We start from the raw sequence: 22960 nt of genomic DNA, 5'->3' as shown, positions 1-22960 counted from the left end.
CAGGGTGCATTAGAAAGGGTCGGGAGATTAGATACTGAGTGCTGATATCGCTCGTCTCCCTCCCTCACCGTGCCTCCTCTCTGCTGTTGATGCTCGGCCCAGGAGAATAGGCTGGTGGAGGCTTTTTAAAGAGGCAGAGGAAGAGAGATGCTCCCTGTTGTGAATTCTGCAGGCCTGTTTCTTTCATTTCGCCTCTTCTTCATCATCATCTTCTCTTCTTTTCTGCTCTCTTCTCTGAAACGAGTCCTCGTCCCATGGCTGCACTGCTGCAAAAATACTGCAACAACAGAAAGAGACAAGAAAAGACTGTGCTTTATTTTAAGAGAGCAAGATGGATAAATAAATCATACGATTCTTCCCTGGGTACAGATATTCTGTTTTTGTTTTGTTGAAAACATATTTTATCCCCACGCTTTGCACAGCAGTTTCCTGTGTCAGCCGGGAGCAGCTACAGATTCACCTTGGAGATGGCTTTATTGATCGCTCCATCTCTGGGGGCTACTACACACCTTCAGATTCATTGAGTGAACGTTTGGTGAGCTGTTTTAATTGCTACGTGTAATGGTGGAATCGGAAATTGAGCCATTGGGGAAAAGCAGACATGTTAGGAGAAATACTGCAGGGCACATAGCAGCAGAGCTGTTAAAGGCTGCTGTTCAGCATGCAGGGGAGATCTACGCTGAGGTGCTGTGTGTGTGTTTCTAACATGAGCCAGAGTCCACCATGTAGATTCATCTTTAAGTTGCTCATAATACAAGGTTAGGGGCAAATTCGGACATTAGTTTGATCATTTTTAAGTAATGCTAGCACAGTGCTCAGAACAGCTCTTTGAAAGGTAACACAAGTCAATTTAAATGAAATAAAGACTGTACAGATAAGACAGATCTATCTAGACCATAGCTGCTTTCCAATCAAGCTTAAAAATTGTTGTGAAGATGAGCTTTTAACAAAGAGTGTGCATGTAGCTTTTGGTGGTTCTGGAGCCAGCCTCAAGTGAACACTGGAGGAACTGCACATTTTAACGCCTCTTCATTGGCGTCATTTCTCTGGAATAAAGACTGATGCTTATCAGTTTTCTCCTATTAGAAGGGGTAGAAAAAAAAATTAAAGTATTTCCCTTCCCCAATTAAATCATGATTCAGCGAATCATGGGTTTCTCCAAAATGTGAGGTAATATACCACATCTGTAAACCCAGGCATGAAAATCAAAAGTCAAAGCATTTAAATCAATTTCATATTGATCCAATCAAATCCCAACCTAAAGAAAGTGAATCGAATTGTGAGCTTCTTTACAATACCGAGCCCCGCCTGTCAGGTGTCACTTTGCAATTTCAATGCACTTGTTGCCATAACAAATAAAGTTTTATTCTATTCCAGTGTGTCTGAAGATTCACATCAACACTTGAGGCGACAGTGATGAGGGTCACACTAAAATAGAAGCATACTGCCCACAAGTGAACATGATTTCAATTCACCTTTGACCAATGGTTAAACTGCTGCAGTGGCCAAAATTGTCATAGAATCACAAATGTGTGAGATGATAATGAGTGACATTTCGTAATGAACTGGTTGTTGTGTTGTGTTGTTGACCTGCTTGAGCAAGAGAAGGGTTCTCCTTGGAAATACCTAGTTTTTAAAACCTTAGTTTGTTTCATTCAGATGAAAACTTGGTGCGCATGAAGTGTTCCCTTACAAACTCTAACACCAAGAAAGGAATCGTAAACAGGGGTGAGAATCAGCAAGAACCTCAGGATACAATACGCATGTAGATATTTGGGTCATGATACGATAAATATTGTGATGTATTGCAATTTTCTACCCAGTTAACTGTTTGACTGAAAACAGATTTTCTACTTTATTGTGTTTTAAATAATGATATTAAGATGCAGTGTTTCATACAGACACTTAACTTGAAAATATAAAGTGTGTCAAGTTTGTCACTTAAACTACTGTGACATTAAACTCATGTTGTAACAGAAATGTTGGTAGAAAGACATGGTCAGTTGGTGAAACTGATAAATGTCACTTGGTGTAACCAATGTTACTCATAAAAAATCTAATATTGCAGACAACATGACCATGATTATTACTTTATCAGTCTACTTCACTGTAAAAATTAAACTTAAAATGATTTTAAACTGACCCAAGAATAGAGAAAAACATTGATGTTTACAGCATCAAAACCCACATCATCAAGTTTAGGAATAAAACATTTTGAATATACTTTGAGGATAAACTGATTATACAGTTTATGGGCAACATACAGCAGAGTAGCTCTTCAGTGCAGTATTGTGACAGCGTTACAAATGTGCTACAAAGTCAACGAATCAGGCGTCAGATACAGCAAATTCTAATTGCAGTGGAGGTGTGGAAGGTGTGGACATATTGTACTTCCAACTCACCTAAAATATGAATTTTTATTTTAACAAAAAATTGATAGTAAGAGTTGAAATATTGATATTTTATCACAGATCAAAGTATCGCGATATATTGCAGCATATATATTTTTTCACACCTGTAGTAAACACATCTGCATTTACACATAGCTGTTCAAACCCTCGCGTCATCCATCACTGTTTTACGGCTGGTTAGCTGCTGTACAGACCAGCCATCCCCCCACCACACACACACACACACACACACACACACACACACACACACACACACACACACACACACACACACACACACACACACACACACACACACACACATGCACACTTCCATGGGGCATTTCCAGCCAGGCTTGTAAAAATCATTACACACCTCACCATGATGCATGCATGTCCTGTTCAATTACATCTGAAGGCTGCTTTTTGATAAAACACTGATACTCAGAGTGAATCCAGAGTCATTAGACCTTCTGGGGGGGTTGTACGTACTGAAAGAGGTTTAAGATGATTGATGTGCTTCTTAGATCGCTGTGTCAGCCATGTTTCGGCACAGAATCACTGAAAAAGGCTAATCCTTCAAAAATGAGAGAAGATTTTCTTTATTTACCGAGTGAGTCGTCTTGATCTTCTTAGATTATGTTCACTGTTTGGGAAGCCATGTTAAGTTCATGACAAATAGCGGGATGGGGAGGATCTAAATACAGCTCCACAAGTGTAAGAGGAAAGTGAAATAAATAAAAAACAAGATGTGGTTTCTTTCCACAAGGTTCTGCTTTTCATACTGTTTCAAACTGCCTCCCTCCTCTCTCCTGCCTCCCAACTATTTTACATGTATTATTCAGTGGAAATACATTATTTCATTGTGTTGTTTGGACTGCATATTAAAGTTGAGAAGTGTTGTAGACTTATGAATAAGCAATAGGCACGGCAAACTCCTACTGTGCCGCACTGCGTTGGAGTCATTTGTGCTTTCTCATTAGCGAATGTTGAAAAAAGCTCAAACATGTACTAAAGAGACAAAACAATCTGTTGGATTCGGGTTCGTCTTTGCATTTGCTCGGGCTTAAGGCTTCCGGCACGTTCTCTGTGTAACTGGTGGCAGCTGTTTACCACAGAGCTGTGCAGAGGCTCATTATTAGAGCGTGAAGCTTGTTATGAGGCCGTGTGAGAGACTCGTTAGGCGCTAATTATTTCTGAGGAGCTGCCTGGCAAGTCTGCATGGAAATGAGTAAAGAGAGACGCAGAGAGACGGCAGAGTACAGTACAGGAGGAAGATGGATTTGTCACGGTAGAGACACGGGTCAAATGTGTCCAAAATTTTAATTGTGTGTCTTAATCTGCGGGGAGTTTGATGGAGTTTATTCAGACTTAAGTTCAGTTTGTGGCTTAAGCAGCACCATGTGAGTTATCCTTCAACTGTAGGATACATTTAGTAGCTTTTTGCTTTCAGTTTTAGACAAGTTCATAAGTGTAAAGCTGTAAAATGATGTGTAGACTTGACTATGAACAGTAAGCCAAGTATCTATGTAGATTTTTCCTGAGCGTGATCTTTAAAAGATCATACACACTCAGAGGAGTATCTCTCTAAAAGCCTTCATTTATATCAGGGCTAAAGATTCAAAATTAACTCTGTATTACCAAATGTGTCATATATGATACATGAGTTTCAAAGAACTTTGTCTCATCAACATGACAAATAGTTTCCTTAAAAACTTGTTAAGAAATATAAAAGAATATATTCTACCCCCATGTGGATTATCATTCCACAGGCAGCTGAAGTTGCATTTTGTCCCTTTTAAAGATAGCAGCCCTCATGAAATCACCCACACACTATTTTCTTTTAACTTTTTCAAAAAAGCTGCAAAAAGAAAAACATCTTAATTGTTTTTCATTTTTCCAAATAAGTATTTTCTGCATTAAAAGAATGCATATTTACTATGAAGTTGACAAAAAAAGTTGCCAGAACTGCCCAATTTATCCAGTGTGATACAAAAGATTTATCAAAAACAAAATAATATGACAATATGTTTTTTTTTTCTTTTTTCTTTTGTAGATTGTGTTTTAAGGGATAATAAATAAACATCTCAGTTCAAAAAATAAATAAAATAATTCTAGCAATTTTTTGATGGTTAAGGCTTTGCAGGGTCAATATGTGCTCAAACGATTCACCCATCATCAGATGGGTACCAAATGGTTGCCTAGAAGCTTCCTAGGGTTGATTAGTGCTGGATCATGATGTTTTCTTGGTCCTGGTCTAAACTAAAGTAGATATGGACCTGTGGTGCTGATGAGTGTCCCAAATCCTTGACTGGCTGCATATAGAAAGGATTGAGGTGAGTGAAACAAAATCTGAGGAAAATAGACACGACTGTACAAGAGCAGTCTTTGCAGGAGTCTTGTAACTGACAGGTATGCCTGTAAAACTATCGCTCACTGATTAGATGCTGCTGCATGTTGGATTTTAACAACCGACATCACTGTTTCAGGATGTGATGAGCGGAATATTCAAAAGATGTTTGAAATAAAGAAATATAGAAAATAGGCCTATTCAGCACAACTGTCATACAATTAAAGCTATGGTCCACAATCTGAAACCCAGTTTGGCTGACAAGACACATTTGGAAAACGCAGCCTGCCCCCACCTCACTCACCCTCCCCTCCGTGTTCCAAGATCCCGTCCCCCAGCTCGCATCACCCTACCTCTCCTCCTAACAACATGCCCCCTACAACAGAGCAAGAAGAAAATGTAACAAACACAACAGTCATCCCCCTTGTAACAAACGGTGGTAGTTTTTTTTAATTGGACCAGCATGATCAAAACCATAAATTAGCTGGTGAAGCAGGTCTGGTGTTGCCACTGCCAGCTGATCAGGGCAGAGCCAACTGTGGGCGAGGCTTTACCTTTATCCACTGTAGTAAACAAAGTAATTACCTGTTAAACAGAAATTTGTCTGTCTCAGTTGAATATTTCAGTCCCAAATCCCTCTGCAGCTTTTTCCACAGGTTGTACATTTCTCCAATATTCAGTCTCCGTTGACACCTGTATCGCTAATAATTCAGTAGCTGAGCAGCTAGCTGACGTGAGAGGGGTAGTGGGGAAGGACGAGGCAGGAGCATTGACAGGACGGTGCGGAGCAAGGGAGACAGGGGATTGGATGGACTCACGCACTAACCCGTAATGAGGGGGACGGCGGTTTGGATTGGTCAATTATTATGCCGTTTTACAGCTGATGTACTTAATTGATTTTTTTCATTCTTTTTGCTTTTCTATTGCGTAGATCGGACCATAACCACCTCATAAACAGTGTTATTAATAATTACCAAGCTTCCAAATTGTAGACTATAGCTTTAACACAACAGAGTATCACTTCTGAATTTAGTGCCTGAAAGTTTTCTGATTTACTAACTATGAAGCTAGGCCATGTTAATTATCGGAGTAGAATTATTTTTTTGTGATCAGCTGTCTCTCATTTATAATTTCTATTATGAGGAGAATCATAGTCTCAGAGAAAAGGGTGTTAGTAAAACACAGTTGTTACATTTATAGACGTCACTTAAGTTTGATGAACATCTGGTTTAAAACATTGTAAATGATTTATGTTTTCCCAGAAACTTTAAAAGTTTGAAAAAAGTTTCAAAAGGTAAAAAAAAAAGTTTAGAAGTTAAATTTAACCAGTGAATACATTTCTCTGGAAAGATTCACTGACACTGTTGGACGCCTGTTCTTCTAGCACATTTTTACCCTGCCAGTCTTCCCTCCAGGAATCTGAAGAGCAGGTGATGACTCAGTGTAAACCTTGTGCTGCTGCATAGGTTGAGTCTGTAGGCTGCAGGAAAAGAGGAGTTTTGTGTTATTGGCCCAAGAGTATCTGTCTATCTCCAGATTGTTAATGTTGTTCACGATCTGGATGTCACCGTTATGTTACCAGCTCCTTCACAAACTCATTGTCTAACTCGCTTTACATTCCCCCAAGCAGCCTCTAAATGCCACAAAGGTAATTGTTTCTCTGTGTTGTTCATGCAACATTAATAGGCCTGTTAATATGTGCCCCATGTGTATTCATGCAGCAGAAGTGTTTGTATCTGGACATCCAGTCAATGTTGATTGCTTATTAAAATGAGAGATGTAAGATAAGCTGACATTTTTACAGATGTAGGAGTTTGAGTTGTTGCTGCAGCAGAAAATATGGTAGAAGTAAAATTAAAAAAAAAAACAGAGGCAGAATAATTGTTTCTTAAACCAACATGTTGAGTGTAAAACAAAAGATAGAGAGACAAAGAGACCATCTCTGCATGCCGTTGGATGGTTGTTCAAGTCGTCTTTGTGTTATCAAAACAACCGCGATCATTACTGAGGGAGATTTTATCCTCAGTGTTTTCCACCTTTAAAGTTCTGACTTGAAGCTGTTTCAGCCGAGTTTGATTAAACTCTTCTTCTCATGCAGAGCACAGACAGAGGACAGAAATAGCCTCGGCTCGAGTCCTGAATTTCTTATTGTTCCAAGCTGGAGCTCTGAGCCAGACAACTGATGTGGTCCTTCAGAGCAAAACAAGGCTTCTGCTGGAAGAGAATCCAGTCTCATCAGCCTGTTTTCTTCCTGATCGTGATGGAGAGGAAAGACTGGAGTCAGGGGGCTGAAAGATTTCTGATTTTACTGGAGACTTTTGTTATGATGGAGAGGAGAGGGTTTATGTAATGTTTAGCAAGTTCAAGGGAAACAAATGATCTCAGCTTATAAAACTGTTCTGTTATCTGTTTTACTGTGTGTTTCAGTCTTAAAAATAATTGATCAATAAAATCTGCACTTAGCCAAACACCTTAAATAGTGTTAGTTCTGCTAGAAGCACGCTTAATGATTGAAAGGTGAAGAACTTCATTGGTGCTTTGTTCAGGTTTCGTTTGAAGTCTTACAGATAAAATGAACCTCCTTGTGATCTCAGCGTCTCTTTTAGGATCCTGTTTGTTACTTAAAGAGCACCTCACCTGCTTTGTACTCAGACACATCGGTGCTATCCTGAACTCTGTGCACCCGATGTGTTTCTGTGAGAATGAGATAGTCGATGTGTTGATGTGGTGATTATTCCTTTAGCAGAGGTGGCACCTTTGTTGTGTTGGACGACAGCAAAAAATGACTCGTCCTTGGTGTTCTGGCTGAACCCTCTGGCTCCGGAAGCCGTGTTCTCCTTTTAACCTTTTTCATTTGATTAAGAGGGAAAACAGTGTTTGACCTGCGCGGCGGGGAGGCAGGACGGCTGCTGGGATTTGGGCCAAAACAGCAGGAAACTGAGTGCAAGTGGAGGAGCTGGCAGAGCCAAGGGTGGTGAAGGTCCGCACATACACACATATCCACAAGTGCTTGTGTGCATGTCTTTGCAGGAAAACACACAAACACCTGCAGGGATGAACCCAGAATATTTAGTGGCTCACTTCATGCACTTACAGAAATGCTCACATATATCAGGACATCAGAACATACACACAGCACTGAGAACATATGACATCAGATTCTGCTTATGAATACTTTAAATCATCCGACACATGGAAGACAGTGTGCACACATTCAGCGGCAGGAGTACACAGCTGATATTTCTGTGCATTAGTCCTTTACTGCATTAATCAACACTTTGGTGAAGGTCGTCTTGTTCTCTCTTCTGTGATATTTGTAAATTATTAAAACTAACCTTTAGGCATAGTGTGGCACCTAATGACAACATCATCAGACATATTTACTCATTACCTCACTGTGTTGAATACTTGATTCTGATTGGTCAAAGCTCTATGACAATGGTCATTTATTTTCAAAAGTAAGAAAAACACCAGAAATTACCTGGTTGTACCAGTGTTTTTAAAAGACATGTTTTACCCCTGCCTGTTGACACTGTGGTAAAAACATCAGTGACTGTTTCGGGCTGGTCTTGAGAGTAAACTAAAAGTAGAAAAGATTATAGTCTCAATGTCAAAAGTTGTGACTTTGTCTATTTTATGTTAAATGTGTATAAAATGTGAAGCTCTGAGAAGAAAAATAGTTGATTAAAAGTCCCTTACATCTATCAGTGGAAACGTTTTGCTGCGTGTGATATATGACAAATATATCTTGCATTGTTTGCAAAGTTGCAAAGTTACGATGTTCCAACTTCTGTTTGATGAGTTTTGTCTTGCTTATTATTTTCTTTACATTCTTCAAAATAAACGTTTTCAGTCAATTAATTTTTTTTTAACTTGATAATGAGTAAAAATGTCAGTTTAAAGAGGCTTTGAGGAAGATCTGTTTTAATTGCACTCCCTCGCCACCTTGTGGCCCAGAGTCTCCGCACACTGTCGTTAATTACTTCCAGTGAGGCCAGTGTTTGTTTTGGAACCAAATGGAGATTTGATCAAAACAAAGTTTCTTTGTTCAAGACAACTTTTTACTGGATACAGTATGCTGAGGTAAGGTATTTATTAGTACAGTTACGTAGACATCAAGCAAACGCTGTAGTAGCCGGCTATTTGTAGCACTATCGACAGCCCAGTGCTCCGATGTATCTGTAGGCTAATGTGATGTATCCATGTATGTTTAGTGCAGCTGGCAGCCCGGTGCTAAGACATGACTGTAATATGTAACGTTAGTAAATCCTGGTTATGTCCTGCCAGTCATCTACCAATCAGAGCTAACGTAACCTCACTCTTCATTTTATTGATAGACTCTCAAGTTTGAACAGACCACTGCAGAATAACTGCTGACTGTGGGTTGGAATCAACATTATCACCAAGAGCTTAGCCCCTCGTTAGCCTTTGGCTCGGGCTGTATCTCTCTCCCATTTATCTTTCTTCTGCTCCTTTGTCCTTTTTCTGTCTGACAGTTAGGCTCCTGTGTCCACCATCACTACAAAATTAATCACAGAAATGGTTTTCAGCAGAGAAATACACGGATCTCTCTTCTCACTTCTATACTTAATCAGCTTGCATGGTGTTGCCATAGAGACTTAAATGTGTTGTAAATCAGTCCTGTAATGCTCAACCTGATCGGGAAGCTAAGAAGTAGCGTTTTAGAATAATTTTTAACCTGTAATATTGGCGCTGATAATCTGTGTAGATTACAATCAGGCATACATCTAGACTTTTTCAAGATCAGAAAATGACTCCTCACAGCCCCTTTAATGTTATTTTTTCCTGCAAGAAGGCTGATAAAGTGTTAAAAAATGTTGGATCGGAGGGACTCATTTTTTAGTCATAATTAATTAATCAATATTTGGGGTCAGACAGTCAAGACCTTTATGCATGAGTACCTGTAGACTAAAACTTTTAGACCCTTAAAGTCTATTTTTAGCTTTAGTAGAGGATAACTATCCTTTCCTCTCAAGAGTAATTTACCTTTACTGTTTTGCTTCCTTTGTGATAAACTATTTACAAAACTGCTTTAACCCTTAGGACAAAGACTGCAAACCCATGTATGATCATTCATCAAATACTTTTCTTTACTGCAATAAACTGTTAAGAGAAAACTATAAACTTAAAACATAAGGATTTACGTTTTTGTTTTCCATGAATGATTTCAGAGCTTTATTTTCAAGCTTAAAGGAATAATGATTTTGTGTTACTTCACAGAAATGCTTAGAAAACTCATCCCCTACATGTGTTGGTGCAGATTTGATTGCGTCCTCTTGAAAAGTCCTTGAAAAAGATTAAACTCCCTCCAGCTCCATGCTTGCTGTTCTTGCTGAGCCTGACCTCTGACCTCCCAGCAGAGAGGAGCATGCAGAAAGTAAAATCCTTTATAGATATGTTTCTTTCCTATATCATACAGAATGATTCCCACGTGGGTCGTTTCTCCTGCCTGAGCTTTTCTATAGTGACTGGAGCTTTAAATGGGCTCCAGGTGCTATAAAGACATTTTAAAAATCAATCTTCTGGCACCACTAGCATTCAATCTTCAAATGTGCAGCCACATAATGTAACCACTGTGCATCACATAATGAACAGCATTGAGATTCAAAAGCTGATGCTACTGTCCAATTTTCCTTTGAGCCATTAAGCAGACTTAAGAGAGACACGAACACGATGGATGTTACTGTCTACAGCAGCAAAAACAACTATATTTACATTTTCACGTAGTAAAACCATCCATTACTGGATATTAACTAAATTAGGGTTGTAATAATGATACAATTCTATTTAGAAGAAGTGAAATTGGACAGCACAGTAATATATACCCTTCTCTTTCTCAGAGCGTGGAAGAGGATGCACATACATCAGCCTAATTACCATTATAATAGCTGTAGAGCCACACTCTGCTGCAGCCACTTTCTCTGCTGTTATGAAGCCATTTCAAGGAGCTGAAAGCCTCTTGAGGGTACAGTATGCACCCAATGCAGCACCAGCCATCTCGCAAACTGAGCAGCATTGACATTCAGAGGCTGATGCCGCTGGCTGCAGAATCACACAGCTTGCAGCATCTATTTTTTGCAACAAATACAGGAAGTAGATGCAAGTGTGTGTTAATATTCATCTTGTGTGCTGTGAAGTGGTTTCAAATGCTGCGGCAGAGGATGAAAAAGGGTAAATTATGTCATGGCCTCCAATCAGGGATGGCTCGTTCGGGGAACAACTGAGCAAAAATAATGATTAATTTATCTTGCGAAGAAAAGAACATCAAGTTTCAACATCATTCACAATATCATCTGTCAGTCTGCAACAAACATGAAACCCTTGAGTCTAACCCTGTGCGGAAGAACGTTAATTTCAAGGTCTGAAGAAGATCAAATCTTTATTCTCATGTTTACAGATCACATTTCACACCGTTTAATGTTGATGTCAAGAGTTTTTTTTTATGCACATTCCTTAGTTCCCACTTGTATAAATAGACCTTTTTCATTTTTTATGAGGGGTTCAATTCCACAGTCTTTTACTCTGTCTGCTGTCAAATCCAAGTGTCTGTATTTTTTTATTAAAAACAGTCCACTCCACAAAAAGTGTGGCTTCAAGCATGGGGCTTAATTGAGGTATTAACCTTAAGAATTTTTGATGTAGCATGCCATGGGTGACGCTACTGTTACTGTAGACTCTTGACTGTATATAGAATGAACAGTGTGGCTCTACCTTTTCCCACTGTACAGTTTTGTTGCAAAAATCCCCCCAAATAACGAGTGACGAATAAACTTTTATACAAAAAGAGGACTTGATTACAGCACAGTCCAATAGTATCTCAGTATCACCACAGTATATGGATAAGAGAAACATTTCTTCAAGTTTATTTTTTCAAAGTTTGATCACAGGATGGGTGGGGATACAAATTTTTTTTTATATATACTGCAGCCGGTCACCAGTTTTTGTGGTGACCTCTCTTTGAGCTAAGCAACATGACATCCATGTTTTTGTTTTTTTTTTAGTATATGTACTGCGACACAGAAACAATCTCTGAAACCCAGGCAACAAAACAATTCCAGATATAATTGCAGATCAAGAGGTAAAAAGTCCACATTTTTTGTGAAAAATCTTTGGAAAAATTAGAAGAATTAACACACTGTGAGTGGAAATATTTAAAGACTCCATGATCTTAAAAAGGTTCACAACTGTTGAGTCATAATGAGGTGTTACTTATGGTAAAGATGGGTTTGTTCTATCTAGACCTCCCAATGAAACATCATTATCAAACACTTGTAGATGCTTGAAAAATAGTTTATCAAGTGTTGTACATAATAACACATTAACACTCATAGGTTTTTGTTGTTGTTTTGGTTTTTTTTGCGCCTGAGGACTTGGTCACACTGGCAAACTGTGCTGTGCTTAAGCACGCTTCAGCACTAAAGCACAAGCAAATTGCCAGTGTGACGCAACCATGCCGTGCTTGAGCACGTTTCACTTCCCTGCTTTGGCATGCTTCAGAGAGGTGGGCTTCAGCACAGTTTACTTCATACACAAGCACAAGCACGCGGACAGCGCGTGTGATCCATGACGTATGATCGAGCACATCTCTCGACAATCGTTTTAAACAAAGCGGGGTGTTATAGGGCTGTTTCGGGCCAAAACGGCTTAACATAAGTCTAAAAGTTTCTAAAGTTGTAGCAGTGTTGTCTGTGTCTCTTTGTGCTGACTCTGATGAGATCGCGCTTCATGTAAACAGTTTCTTCACGATGACATATTCGGGCCATGCGCGTGTGTGATACCTCGGGCTGCAAGCAGTTAATTTTTTTTTTCATTGTGAAGAAAAAGAAACTTCTTATTGCACAAAACAATTTCCTTTTGATTATCAGAGCTTTAAATGTATTGGTTAAACAACCAATGTACCGACAGAGTGTTCATTCATTATCTCTAGTTTGCTCTTCTCATTAAACCAAACTGTAGTACACACACTGCTTTAATTACATGTTGTTTTTTAAGCTTTAGGATTCTGGGGTTTCATAAAACAATTTGTGTATGGAATATTTATTCTAAATCCACGATGCTGTAAAACAAAAGGTATCATTTCAAAGGATATATTTCTTTGCTGTCTGTGAAAATAAGGCCTCAGCTGAACGTACAGACTGGAGGAAACATCTCCTGCTTCCTCTATCACAGTTGTAATTACCACGTTTCATTTCTCAAACAAATAAACGATACAAGGCATCGCCGCAGTGTCCGCCCACAGCTATCGCTACCACGCACACCCTCTCTGTCACACACACACACACAGAAACACACACACGCACTGTCTCATATCAATCCCTTTATTCTTCAATATATGAGCGTCTCCCAGACACAGAGCCTGGCTCTCATAAACACTGACCCGCTCATTAATTCAATCTTTGTTGTTGACTTATTCCCTCACTTATTGCACAAACAAAATCTCTTTTTACCAATCTTGAGGACTTTATTTCTCTCATATTAATTTCTCTTTCCATCTCAAATATCCTTTTTCGTGGCATTTGCTACTGACTGTAGATTATATTGCATGGCAATTTGAAGCAACTGCCCCTAAAAAAAGAAACTGAGCAATCCACTGTTTATCTTGGGGATAATGATGATTCCTCAGGGTGAACAGGCCTTTTATAGCCTCAATTATGACACTGTGTGGGTTAGAGATGACTATTACTGACAGACAGAGCATTGGAAAGGCTGTGCTTTTGAATCGCTGGAACTCAAAAATAAACTGTGAGGGAGATGATTACACTTTAAAAGGTAATCTGTTGAAGTTACTCATGCTTGTCTTTATTTTAATGTTAAAACTATATGCACTAATATAATTTACATTATGTAAAGGCAGCGTACTTATAGATGCATATTAAGAATCAGTATGTCAACTTGGAGAGATGACACAAATATTAGTTATAACCGACAGGAAGGCATGATGTGGTTCAAATTGGGGTAAAATAGTTTATGAATTGAAGACTTTATTCAAAATGAAAAATACAAATATCATTTGATAAATGAATTATTTTCACAGTCACTTTGATGCTATGAACTACACATGGAGGTAACACAATCGAAGGATGTCTCCCCAGGCATATCCATCCATCCATCCATCCATGGTGGTGGAGATGTCAGATGATGTCTGATGAAATAATGGAGCTGATCAAAACTGGGAGGACTGAGTGTTGAGGGTGAGATTGTTGAAGATGTCTGGTGAAGCTGTTAAGTGAGGGTGATGATGTGGAGGTTGAAGGGTTACATGATGCAACCCTTCAGAGGGTATCGCAGGTCCTTCCTTCCTGCAGCTGTCACTGTACAACAAAAACCTCTCCAGTGTACAATAATCTGAATTTTTTTACTCCTGTCTTATAGATATACCCAAAACTGTGGTGCAAATATAGTTATTATTCCCCCTGTGGGACTAATAAAGGTATATCTTATCTTATCTTCAATGCATAAACAGAAGACAGCTGTATGTTTAAAAGACAGTAGCATATTGATATGCAGACATGTAAGGTGTATTTCAGTGCTATTGGCTCAAATCCCTCTGACTTTGTTCATCCGGTGGCCAGAGGGGTCTGCCTTAACTCCACATGGGTTTCAAGGCTGACCCAGTGTTAAAGGAGTCATCATTTCCACTTCAACTGCCAACAGTTGTCTCTACGATGACTCTTCAGAAACCAGACTCATCTGTATTTTAGAATACCACTGTTATGTTTCTGTGTTGGCCAAGGAAAGCTGCAGCTTTTAAGGCACAATGGGGGGGAAGTTAAATCACATAAAGTAGCATTCAGTATGTGTTGGTGTTGGTGGGATCATGACAGCAGATGTCCATGGTAAAGCTTTGGCCAAGTGACAGGCTAAAAAAAAAGCTATCTGCAGTCTTTATGGGCGTATCCATCTCGCTGGTGTGATACTCAGCCTAAATCTTTGGTCAAAAACAGAGAAAGATTAAAATGTATCTTAGACACCAAATTTGACATGTATTGAATATCTTGTTACCTGAGACTGAAAAAGCATCCTTGTTGCTTGGTAACCCACAGTCATTACAGGCTTTTACATAACCAGAACACGGGTTCAGAGCAAGAGACAGACAGTTTAACCAAACACCTGAGGAGTTTGTGAATTTGTGATACGCTAAAACCAATCAGAATTAGCATTTTCACCCAGGCTGCAATATGAATTGACTCGGATAAACAACGGTCTTGTGCATTTTGTATTGCTACCACTGAGTTATCTTTACTACATAATAATTTACTGCTGGTGGTGATTATCACATTGTTCTGTGATCTCTAAATGTGTTGACATTGTTTCAGGATTATAAATGGATTTTTTATTGTGGACTTCTAAGCTAAGTAGAAAAAGACAGATTATTATCGCTGAGAGCATCTTCAGAGGCTCTGTCTCTTACACAGCAGTTTTTATGTCCCAGCTTTGAATATTACCAGCCAAAGAGGGGCTGTGGGCATTGTTACCGGCTTCAGCTGTGTAATGTCAAATCAATAGTTTGTGCGTTTCAGGTTTCACAAATGAAAAATACAAGCCGATTTGATCAATGTACAAAAGGGATGTATGACTGGAGGCTTGTTCTGCTCACTTGTTCCACAACACAGATCTTTAGTGCTGCCTCAGTGTGTGCACAGCTGAGGTTAATCTATGAGCCGGGATAAAAATCAGCTGCTTAACTGGTGCAGGTTCGACATGTTTTTATTAACTGAATGACCTGAAAAAATTGGTGATTAATGGCAAACTGTAAAAACAAAGTAAGTGGAAGAAATGGCTTTTCAGTAATAAACACCCAGACCCCTATGATGTGCCACTCTCCTGCTTGAAAAATCTTTTAACCAGGAAATTATGTGATGCTGATTGTAGCTGGTTTTCAAACTCTTAATCGCTATCAACAATAGGTAGATAGAAGTGGTTTTCAACAAGGTCAGACTGGCCAGGGATTGGGAGCGTGCCTAAGTTCCCGCAGCTCCATGTTCCAACATTTCTGAATTGGTGTCCAAAACCTGGTTTTGTTTGTCCCACTTAGGGTACAGCATACAAGGGTTCGATGTTGATACCTTTGCTCCAGCCAAACCTCTTTTTGATCAGCCTTTGTTATAATTTTTCTTGCAATTATAGTGATTGTGATGATTTGTGGGCTGTTGGACATGGAGCCTAATTGTCCTTGGAAAGAAAAAATATAGGAACATAGGGCTGTGGGAACATAGGGCTGGCCCCACTGGATTAGCCATGGCTGACAGGTTTGAACAGAGCCACTGAGCTGTACTTTTTGGATAGGGATCAAAGGCAAAAAAAAAAAAAAAAAGTACTGCAGGGTACCGGTCTTTTGTGTGCTCATGAGGTGTTTGTTGTTGCCACAATTGCCCCATGATACATTGTCATGTTCTTTTACACAACCTAGCTTGCTCTGTACCAAGCCCCAGTGGCCTAATGGATAAGGCACTGGCCTCCTAAGCCAGGGATTGTGGGTTCGAGTCCCATCTGGGGTGATTTGCAGCAGAGTGGTGCAGCAGAAGTGTGCTGAGCCCATAACCCAGAGGTCAATGGATCGAAAGCATCCTCTGCTAGCACACTTTTCGTATAAAGACCATGTCAGACTCGTAGCACACATAAAGCCCCCTATACCGCATGTTACCCCCAGACAAGCACTCCTACTCAGAGTACCATAGATCAACCAACCTTACATCTGCTAGGGAGGTCACTTGCAGTATCGGACACTCACAAATCTGCACAGATCAGCAGGCTGGCTCCTGGTGTAGTATAGGCTTGTCATACATTCTCTGACACACACTGGTGTTTTTCTCTGCATGTTCTGTTGTCTTGTGGAACGTGGACTATGTGCCAAGATAGGGCCTGTGTAAGCCCCAGTGGCCTAATGGATAAGGCACTGGCCTCCTAAGCCAGGGACTGTGGGTTCGAGTCCCATCTGGGGTGATTTGCAGCAGAGTGGCGCAGCGGAAGCGTGCTGGGCCCATAACCCAGAGGTCGATGGATCGAAACCATCCTCTGCTAGCATGGTTTTGCTATGCATTTTGGTGGACTAGCTGTGTTTCAAGTCCCCTACTCCAACCACAACCGCCATATGTCCTCTACCTCAAGGGAGCTCTCTCCTGCAGTGAACCCTACATCCAACAAGGGCCCTCTTGCTTGTGGAAGAGGCACAAACCCAGAAGGCTATGTAGGCAGGTCCCAGCCCCAGGGCCAAACAACAAATGGCACGGTGCCACTCTTTCTATTTGCCTTTATCTAGCTCCTGCCAGAGAAACCTGGTGAAAGGAGCTCACAAAAGGTCATTTAAACTGCTACAAAAACCTCACAGTCCACTGACACAAAAACCACCTGTCTGCCTTCCTGCATTGTTGCTGCTGCAGAAGTGGCACAATGTGCCGATGATGGGCCCCCTGCAGCCCCCCAGTGGCCTAATGGATAAGGCACTGACCTCCCAAGCCGAAGATTGAGGGCTTGAGTCAAGCAGCAGAGTTGCGCAGCGGAAGCCCATAACCCAGAGGTGGCTTGAAATCATCCTATGCTAGCATGGTTTTCCTTTGCAGAGTAAGGCTGTGTCCTCACTCAGCCCTCACAAGCCCTTCAAAGTGTGGCCAACAAATTGGGCCTCTCTTTGGGATGTCATAGAGGATGATTTGGTGAATTCTTCATATCTTCACAAATAACAAGAGTCATTGCAGGTGAAGAGGATGATTGTCCCTCGCACAGGTTTAACATTTGTAAATGTACACTTTTGCTTTACTCTTTTTTATTACATGTGAATGTACATTGTGGTTTTATACTTTATCGATCATAAAAAATATTTTAAATGTAAGGTTTTGTTTTATGCATTTTGTGTCATTTCTAATGAGTAAAACCAGGTCAGGTCCCCAAAATTCTAAACCATACCATTCCACTTTTTGGTACCCTTCCGTCAGGGTGCCAGACATACCAATCTGACCCCAGAAACACTCCAGTCTTTTGACTGGTTGAAAGAATAGTCACTTGCTGTGCGACGGCAGTTGCTGTATTTCTCCTTGTAACACATAGTCTTCTCTGAAACAAAGCTTGATTGAGCTTTGTAACAAAGAGCCACATGGCAATCACAAAGAAGACAAATTGCTGGATGTCATCCATGATTGCTCTGTGTTTACTATGTTGCGTTTTTCTTCTTTGTTGGATTTGTTAGCGGGGTACACTGTGTAATGTCACTATGGTGTCACACTATTATGTAGCTGACATGGGCTATTGTCATACAGCTTGCACACCGCCTACCAAGAGGGGCACGGTTAGCTGTGGAAACACAAACAGGATCATGCTCAACTGATCCAACCTGTACCAAACTGTACTGATCCGTACTGGATGGCTTGGTGGAAACGGGGCTATAACCTCCAAAAAGCACTGCCTAAACCAGGGGTGGGCAAACGTTTTGATTCGTGGGCCACAATGGGTTCTAACATTTGACAAAGGGGCTGGACCAGAAACACATGGATGGAGTGCTTTGGAAACTATCAGGGTATTATTCGTTCATTCCATACCCGTTTTAGAATCCAAAATCGGAAAACAGATAACGACTTGTTATTCAATTTTTCGTTTTCAAATCAAAAATCCAAAAACAAACAACGGTCTATTTTTCGCTGTTTGATTTTGTTTTGAAATTAAAATTAGAATATGAGAGAATGGAATTATAATGGGATTTTTAATCTGTGTATGGTTCGTTCTTTCGTTATTCTGTTACAAAACAAAATCAAAAAAACAAAAAAACGGACTTAATTTTTTTGTTTTTCTGTTTTAAAACCAAAACGGTAACAAAAATATTTAGTTCTCCACTCCTTATTGAACACTCGACATTCTTTGTCCACTTTCCTTTTCTTAGGTCCGTTCATCTTTACAGAAGAGCTGATAGGTCAGAGGGTAAAGCGCAAACGTGGAGTAATAGGCCTACGCTTCACCTCAACAAAGCCAATGTATCTACAGTGCGCCATCTAGTGGGAAACATCAGAATTGCAGGGGAAATAAAACATTAACAAGGTTTATTCAATTAATTTTTTCAAGTTCGGCGGGCCAGATTAAAACGTTTAATGGGCCGCATGTGGCCCCCGGGCCGTAGTTTGCCCATGCCTGGCCTAAACAGAGCTCCTGCCAGCAATGTGCCTTAAATCTGCTTGGAGGCTTTCTCGCCTTTAGCATGCACATTATTCCAGACAACTGAGCAAGTTGGCAACACGTGTAGAAAAGGCCCAACAGCTTATGGAAGGCTGCCACTCCTTTGTGTGCCAGACTGTTTGAGCAAGGTAACTAAAGGTAACTATTGCCTATTACTCCCATTAGTCTGTCTCATGTTATTTGACCCACAACCATACATTTTTTTCCTGTGTTGTTTTGTTTGGAATTCCACTAGTGTGTTGACATTAGCCCCATGCAAGCCCCAGTGGCCTAATGGATAAGGCACTGGCCTCCTAAGCCAGGGATTGTGGGTTCGAGTCCCATCTGGGGTGATTTGCAGCAGAGTGGTGCAGCAGAAGTGTGCTGGGCCCATAACCCAGAGGTCAATGGATCGAAAGCATCCTCTGCTAGCACACTTTTCGTATAAAGACCATGTCAGACTCGTAGCACACATAAAGCCCCCTATACTGCATGTTACCCCCAGACAAGCACTCCTACTCAGAGTACCATAGATCAACCAACCTTACATCTGCTAGGGAGGTCACTTGCAGTATCGGACACTCACAAATCTGCATGGATCAGCAGGCTGGCTCCTGGTGTAGTATAGGCTTGTCATACATTCTCTGACACACACTGGTGTTTTTCTCTGCATGTTCTGTTGTCTTGTGGAACGTGGACTATGTGCCAAGATAGGGCCTATGTAAGCCCCAGTGGCCTAATGGATAAGGCACTGGCCTCCTAAGCCAGGGATTGTGGGTTCGAGTCCCATCTGGGGTGATTTGCAGCAGAGTGGCGCAGCGGAAGCGTGCTGGGCCCATAACCCAGAGGTCGATGGATCGAAACCATCCTCTGCTAGCATTATGTTTTACAGGATGCAATACTTTAGGTAGCCTCACCTCCAGACACATGGAACCCTGACTAGCAAGGAGGCTTTCCTCTGCTTTGGAGCTTTCTTTTTAACACACAAAGCCAGATACTGCTGTTTTACAAGCCCAACAAGCTTCAGCAGGGTGCCCCCTTTTTATGCCTACAAAAAAGCGTACAGTGGGCCTGAGAAGCATCTTGGTGCAAGCCAACCCTGATCGGGTAAACTGTTACTGCCCAAATACACTCATGAGCTTGTCTCAAGTCCACTGCCAAAAAAGGGTCTATGCAAACACTGGTGGCCTAATGGACAAGACACCTCCCAAGCCAGGGATTGTCCGTTCGAGTCCCATTGAGGGTGATTTCCAAGTGTGCTGGGCCCCTGATCCAAGTTTTCTATGCTTCCTCATAAATCAGGTTGGACCCCCGTCTGTCATAATGCATCAACAGAGAAAAAGATAAAAAGAGAGGGGCAACTGTTTGAGGCACAACAAAGAGCAATACTCCTGTCTCACTGGAGTTGTGCAAATCAAGCAGGCCAATAATAATCGCTCATCTGACTCAAAGCTACTTGTTGTGTTGCAGTATGATGTCATTAAAGAGGAGAATATTCTCTTTTACAATTTTTGCATGGGGATTTTCTGGTTCTGCAGAGAGCGCCAATCAAAGCACGTCATTAACGAGTTGCCAAAACACTTTGTATGCTTGTCGTACAGAAGGACAAATTGAATAACAGTGTCTTCAAAATGATAACTGACGTTTACTTTCCAGCTTGAGCCTTTCTGTGCCTGATGAGCTGCCTGTCAGTCTACTGAGATAGAGAAACACAACTGTCAGACCAGCTATGTCCCACTTACAAGGCTGCATCCTGTGTGCATCCTCCTCTAAAAAGGCTCAAACTGAAGGTGCATTCAAGGACTCCTTTCGACAAAATCTGCAATCAGAAAATTATCTGAAGTGTAGACAAGTGTTTTTCATACAGGTTGTGTTTATGTTAAGTCCACTACGGTTTAAGCTGAGACAGTTTGATTAAAATTGTGGGGACCGACAAGACACACCCCTTGCAAGAATACTTCTGACATCTTAACACAACTCAATCAAAGAGGATCTGGCTGTGTGCTCAAAGGGCTAAGGTCATCCCTAAACGTCTGGGCCAAGCTCAAACAGGCAAGTTAGTCCTTGACATTTATCAACACTCTCTTTCTCTGTATCTCTACAGCCATGTTCACAGAGGTGCCTCATGATATGACGGCTCAGAGAGGACAGGATGTGGAGATGGCGTGCTCTTTCAGAGGGGCAGGAACACCCTCATATTCACTGGAGATCCAGTGGTGGTACATAAGGAACCATGCGGACTGGACCGACAGACAGCCCTGGACAACCAATGAGGTGAGTTTATATAACACATTGGAATTTTTTTTCATGTGAAGTTTTTAATGAGGCTCTGATCATTTTTATACAAAACATTTTTTTTACCTGTAGCTTAAATAAACTGTGTAACTCCAAATGATATCAAATGTTTTTGGCCATCAATGCAATGATCGAACTAGAAAAGCACTCAGAGAGAGCAGACCTCTGCCAAGCATTTTGTGATTGCCACCAACACTTTAGTCCTACTTTAATGTTATACTCCCTTTCAGTAGACTGTCTGCTACAATTTGGTGTTAGTTGCAGGTTTGTACGATAATTTGTTACCTGACAGTGTTGAAAATTATGATGACCCAGAACATATTTCATATTCTGGATCTTAGTATCCAGAATGTTTCAAGTAAATACACATATGGTGAAAACGGTCCTATCTAACGATGATAAAGAGTCCTTAAAAAAAAAAAATCCTGGATCCAGACAGTGATCTGGATCACCTACATATTAGTCCTTATCTAATTTTGAAGTTTTCCTGAAAATTTCATCCAGATTTGTTCGTTACTTTTTGAGTTATGTTGTTCACAGACAAACAAACAGATCAGCTCTCCCAAAGACATAACCTCTTTGCGGAGGTAATAATACAATAATTCTATGATTCAATGAGGTAGATTTAAAATCTATGTAGCAAACAATCTCATTTAAGTTTGGACTAAATGGACTACAACATCTGTGGTAACCACAAATTGTTAACGGACAAAGTCTCAGCTACTTCACCCATCTGATCCTAATTTAGAGAAATGAATCTGATCTTGGAGGGGAATATTGGATATGACACAGGCTTTGAGCTTCTTTTATAACAGCTTTAGAACGCCCATCTGTCCATGAACTGAGCTGTGTTTCTAATTGAACAAACCTGTGATCCAAATGTCTTCTTAACTGCTATCAGCACAGTGTGTGCTGATAGCAAAATTACCGCTTTGTGTGTAAGCTGTTTTTTGAACAGGGCAGAAAATATTGTTTTAGTGTTGTAGAAATCCATGTTTTTTTTGCCTTAGTGTGTACATGGTTTCCGGTCTTTCTGCAGCCAGCCTCAAGCGGATTCTCAATGAACAGCAACTTTTAGCACTTTTACAGAGGCTGCATTTTTCTAAACTGGATGTTGCCTCGTTGCGATAACATACTTTAACACTTGACTGGGCAAGGAACTATATTTTGTAACCTCTGCGCACACCTCAAAACTTTTTTTTTTTTTTAAACTCACAAAAGTTAAAAACTTCTTGTTCAGCTTCTTGTCCTCCAATTTCACACTGGGTAGAAACTTTAAATTTCAAAGTACTTCAATAAAGAGCTGCAGAAATGGTTTGTTTCAAGTTAGGATGCCTACTTGGGAAATTTTTTCATTAGTATGTTTTTGTTTGTGCGTGATCACCTTAAAAAACAATGAATTTTATGACCTGACAATAAGAAAGAGCTTGTCGAACATACCTACCTTGTTCCAAGGTCTCTATGGTAGCCCAGAACAGACACACCCAACGCTTACTACAGTACAGCCAAACAGAAACTAAATTGTTAGTATTTATGGTTTGAGTTGGTTTCATTCATTCATTCATTTTTTGAACCACTTATCCTGTTCAGGGTGGTGGGTGGCTGGAGCCTGTCCCAGCTGTCATTGGGCGAGAGGCAGGGTACACCCTGGACTGATCACCACTCTGAATTGGTTACAATCTTATTGAAATGAATGTTGTTGCCTGTTGCCTCCAGATCTTACACACTGCTCTGTTAGACTTTTATTTCTAACTTCTAAGTGCAT

The 22960-nt window shown here is 40.5% G+C and overlaps 1 protein-coding gene and 4 non-coding genes across 5 annotated transcripts in view; all 5 read left to right on the top strand.

The window, feature by feature from the left end:
* The window catches only part of vstm2la (V-set and transmembrane domain containing 2 like a), a 68520-nt gene that overhangs the window by 36375 nt on the left and 9185 nt on the right, over nucleotides 1-22960 (top strand). The window contains exon 2 of the mRNA XM_074682497.1: nucleotides 21005-21174. Within this exon, the coding sequence (XP_074538598.1) occupies nucleotides 21005-21174 (170 nt within the window). The remainder of the gene's footprint in view (nucleotides 1-21004; nucleotides 21175-22960) is intronic.
* On the top strand, nucleotides 16187-16259 carry trnar-ccu (transfer RNA arginine (anticodon CCU)). Its single transcript has one exon. It is a non-coding gene; the product is annotated as a tRNA-Arg (tRNA).
* On the top strand, nucleotides 16632-16704 carry trnar-ccu (transfer RNA arginine (anticodon CCU)). The gene has a single exon. It is a non-coding gene; the product is annotated as a tRNA-Arg (tRNA).
* trnar-ccu (transfer RNA arginine (anticodon CCU)) lies at nucleotides 19181-19253 on the top strand. Its single transcript has one exon. It is a non-coding gene; the product is annotated as a tRNA-Arg (tRNA).
* On the top strand, nucleotides 19626-19698 carry trnar-ccu (transfer RNA arginine (anticodon CCU)). The gene has a single exon. It is a non-coding gene; the product is annotated as a tRNA-Arg (tRNA).

The sequence above is a fragment of the Halichoeres trimaculatus genome, unplaced genomic scaffold (assembly GCF_033239565.1).
Source record: "Halichoeres trimaculatus isolate MK-OKI-2021-1 unplaced genomic scaffold, fHalTri1.1 fHalTri1_scaffold_11, whole genome shotgun sequence".
NCBI lineage: Eukaryota > Metazoa > Chordata > Actinopteri > Labriformes > Labridae > Halichoeres > Halichoeres trimaculatus.
Note: the sequence above shows the minus strand (reverse complement) of the source record. Positions and strands in the feature narration are given on the sequence as shown.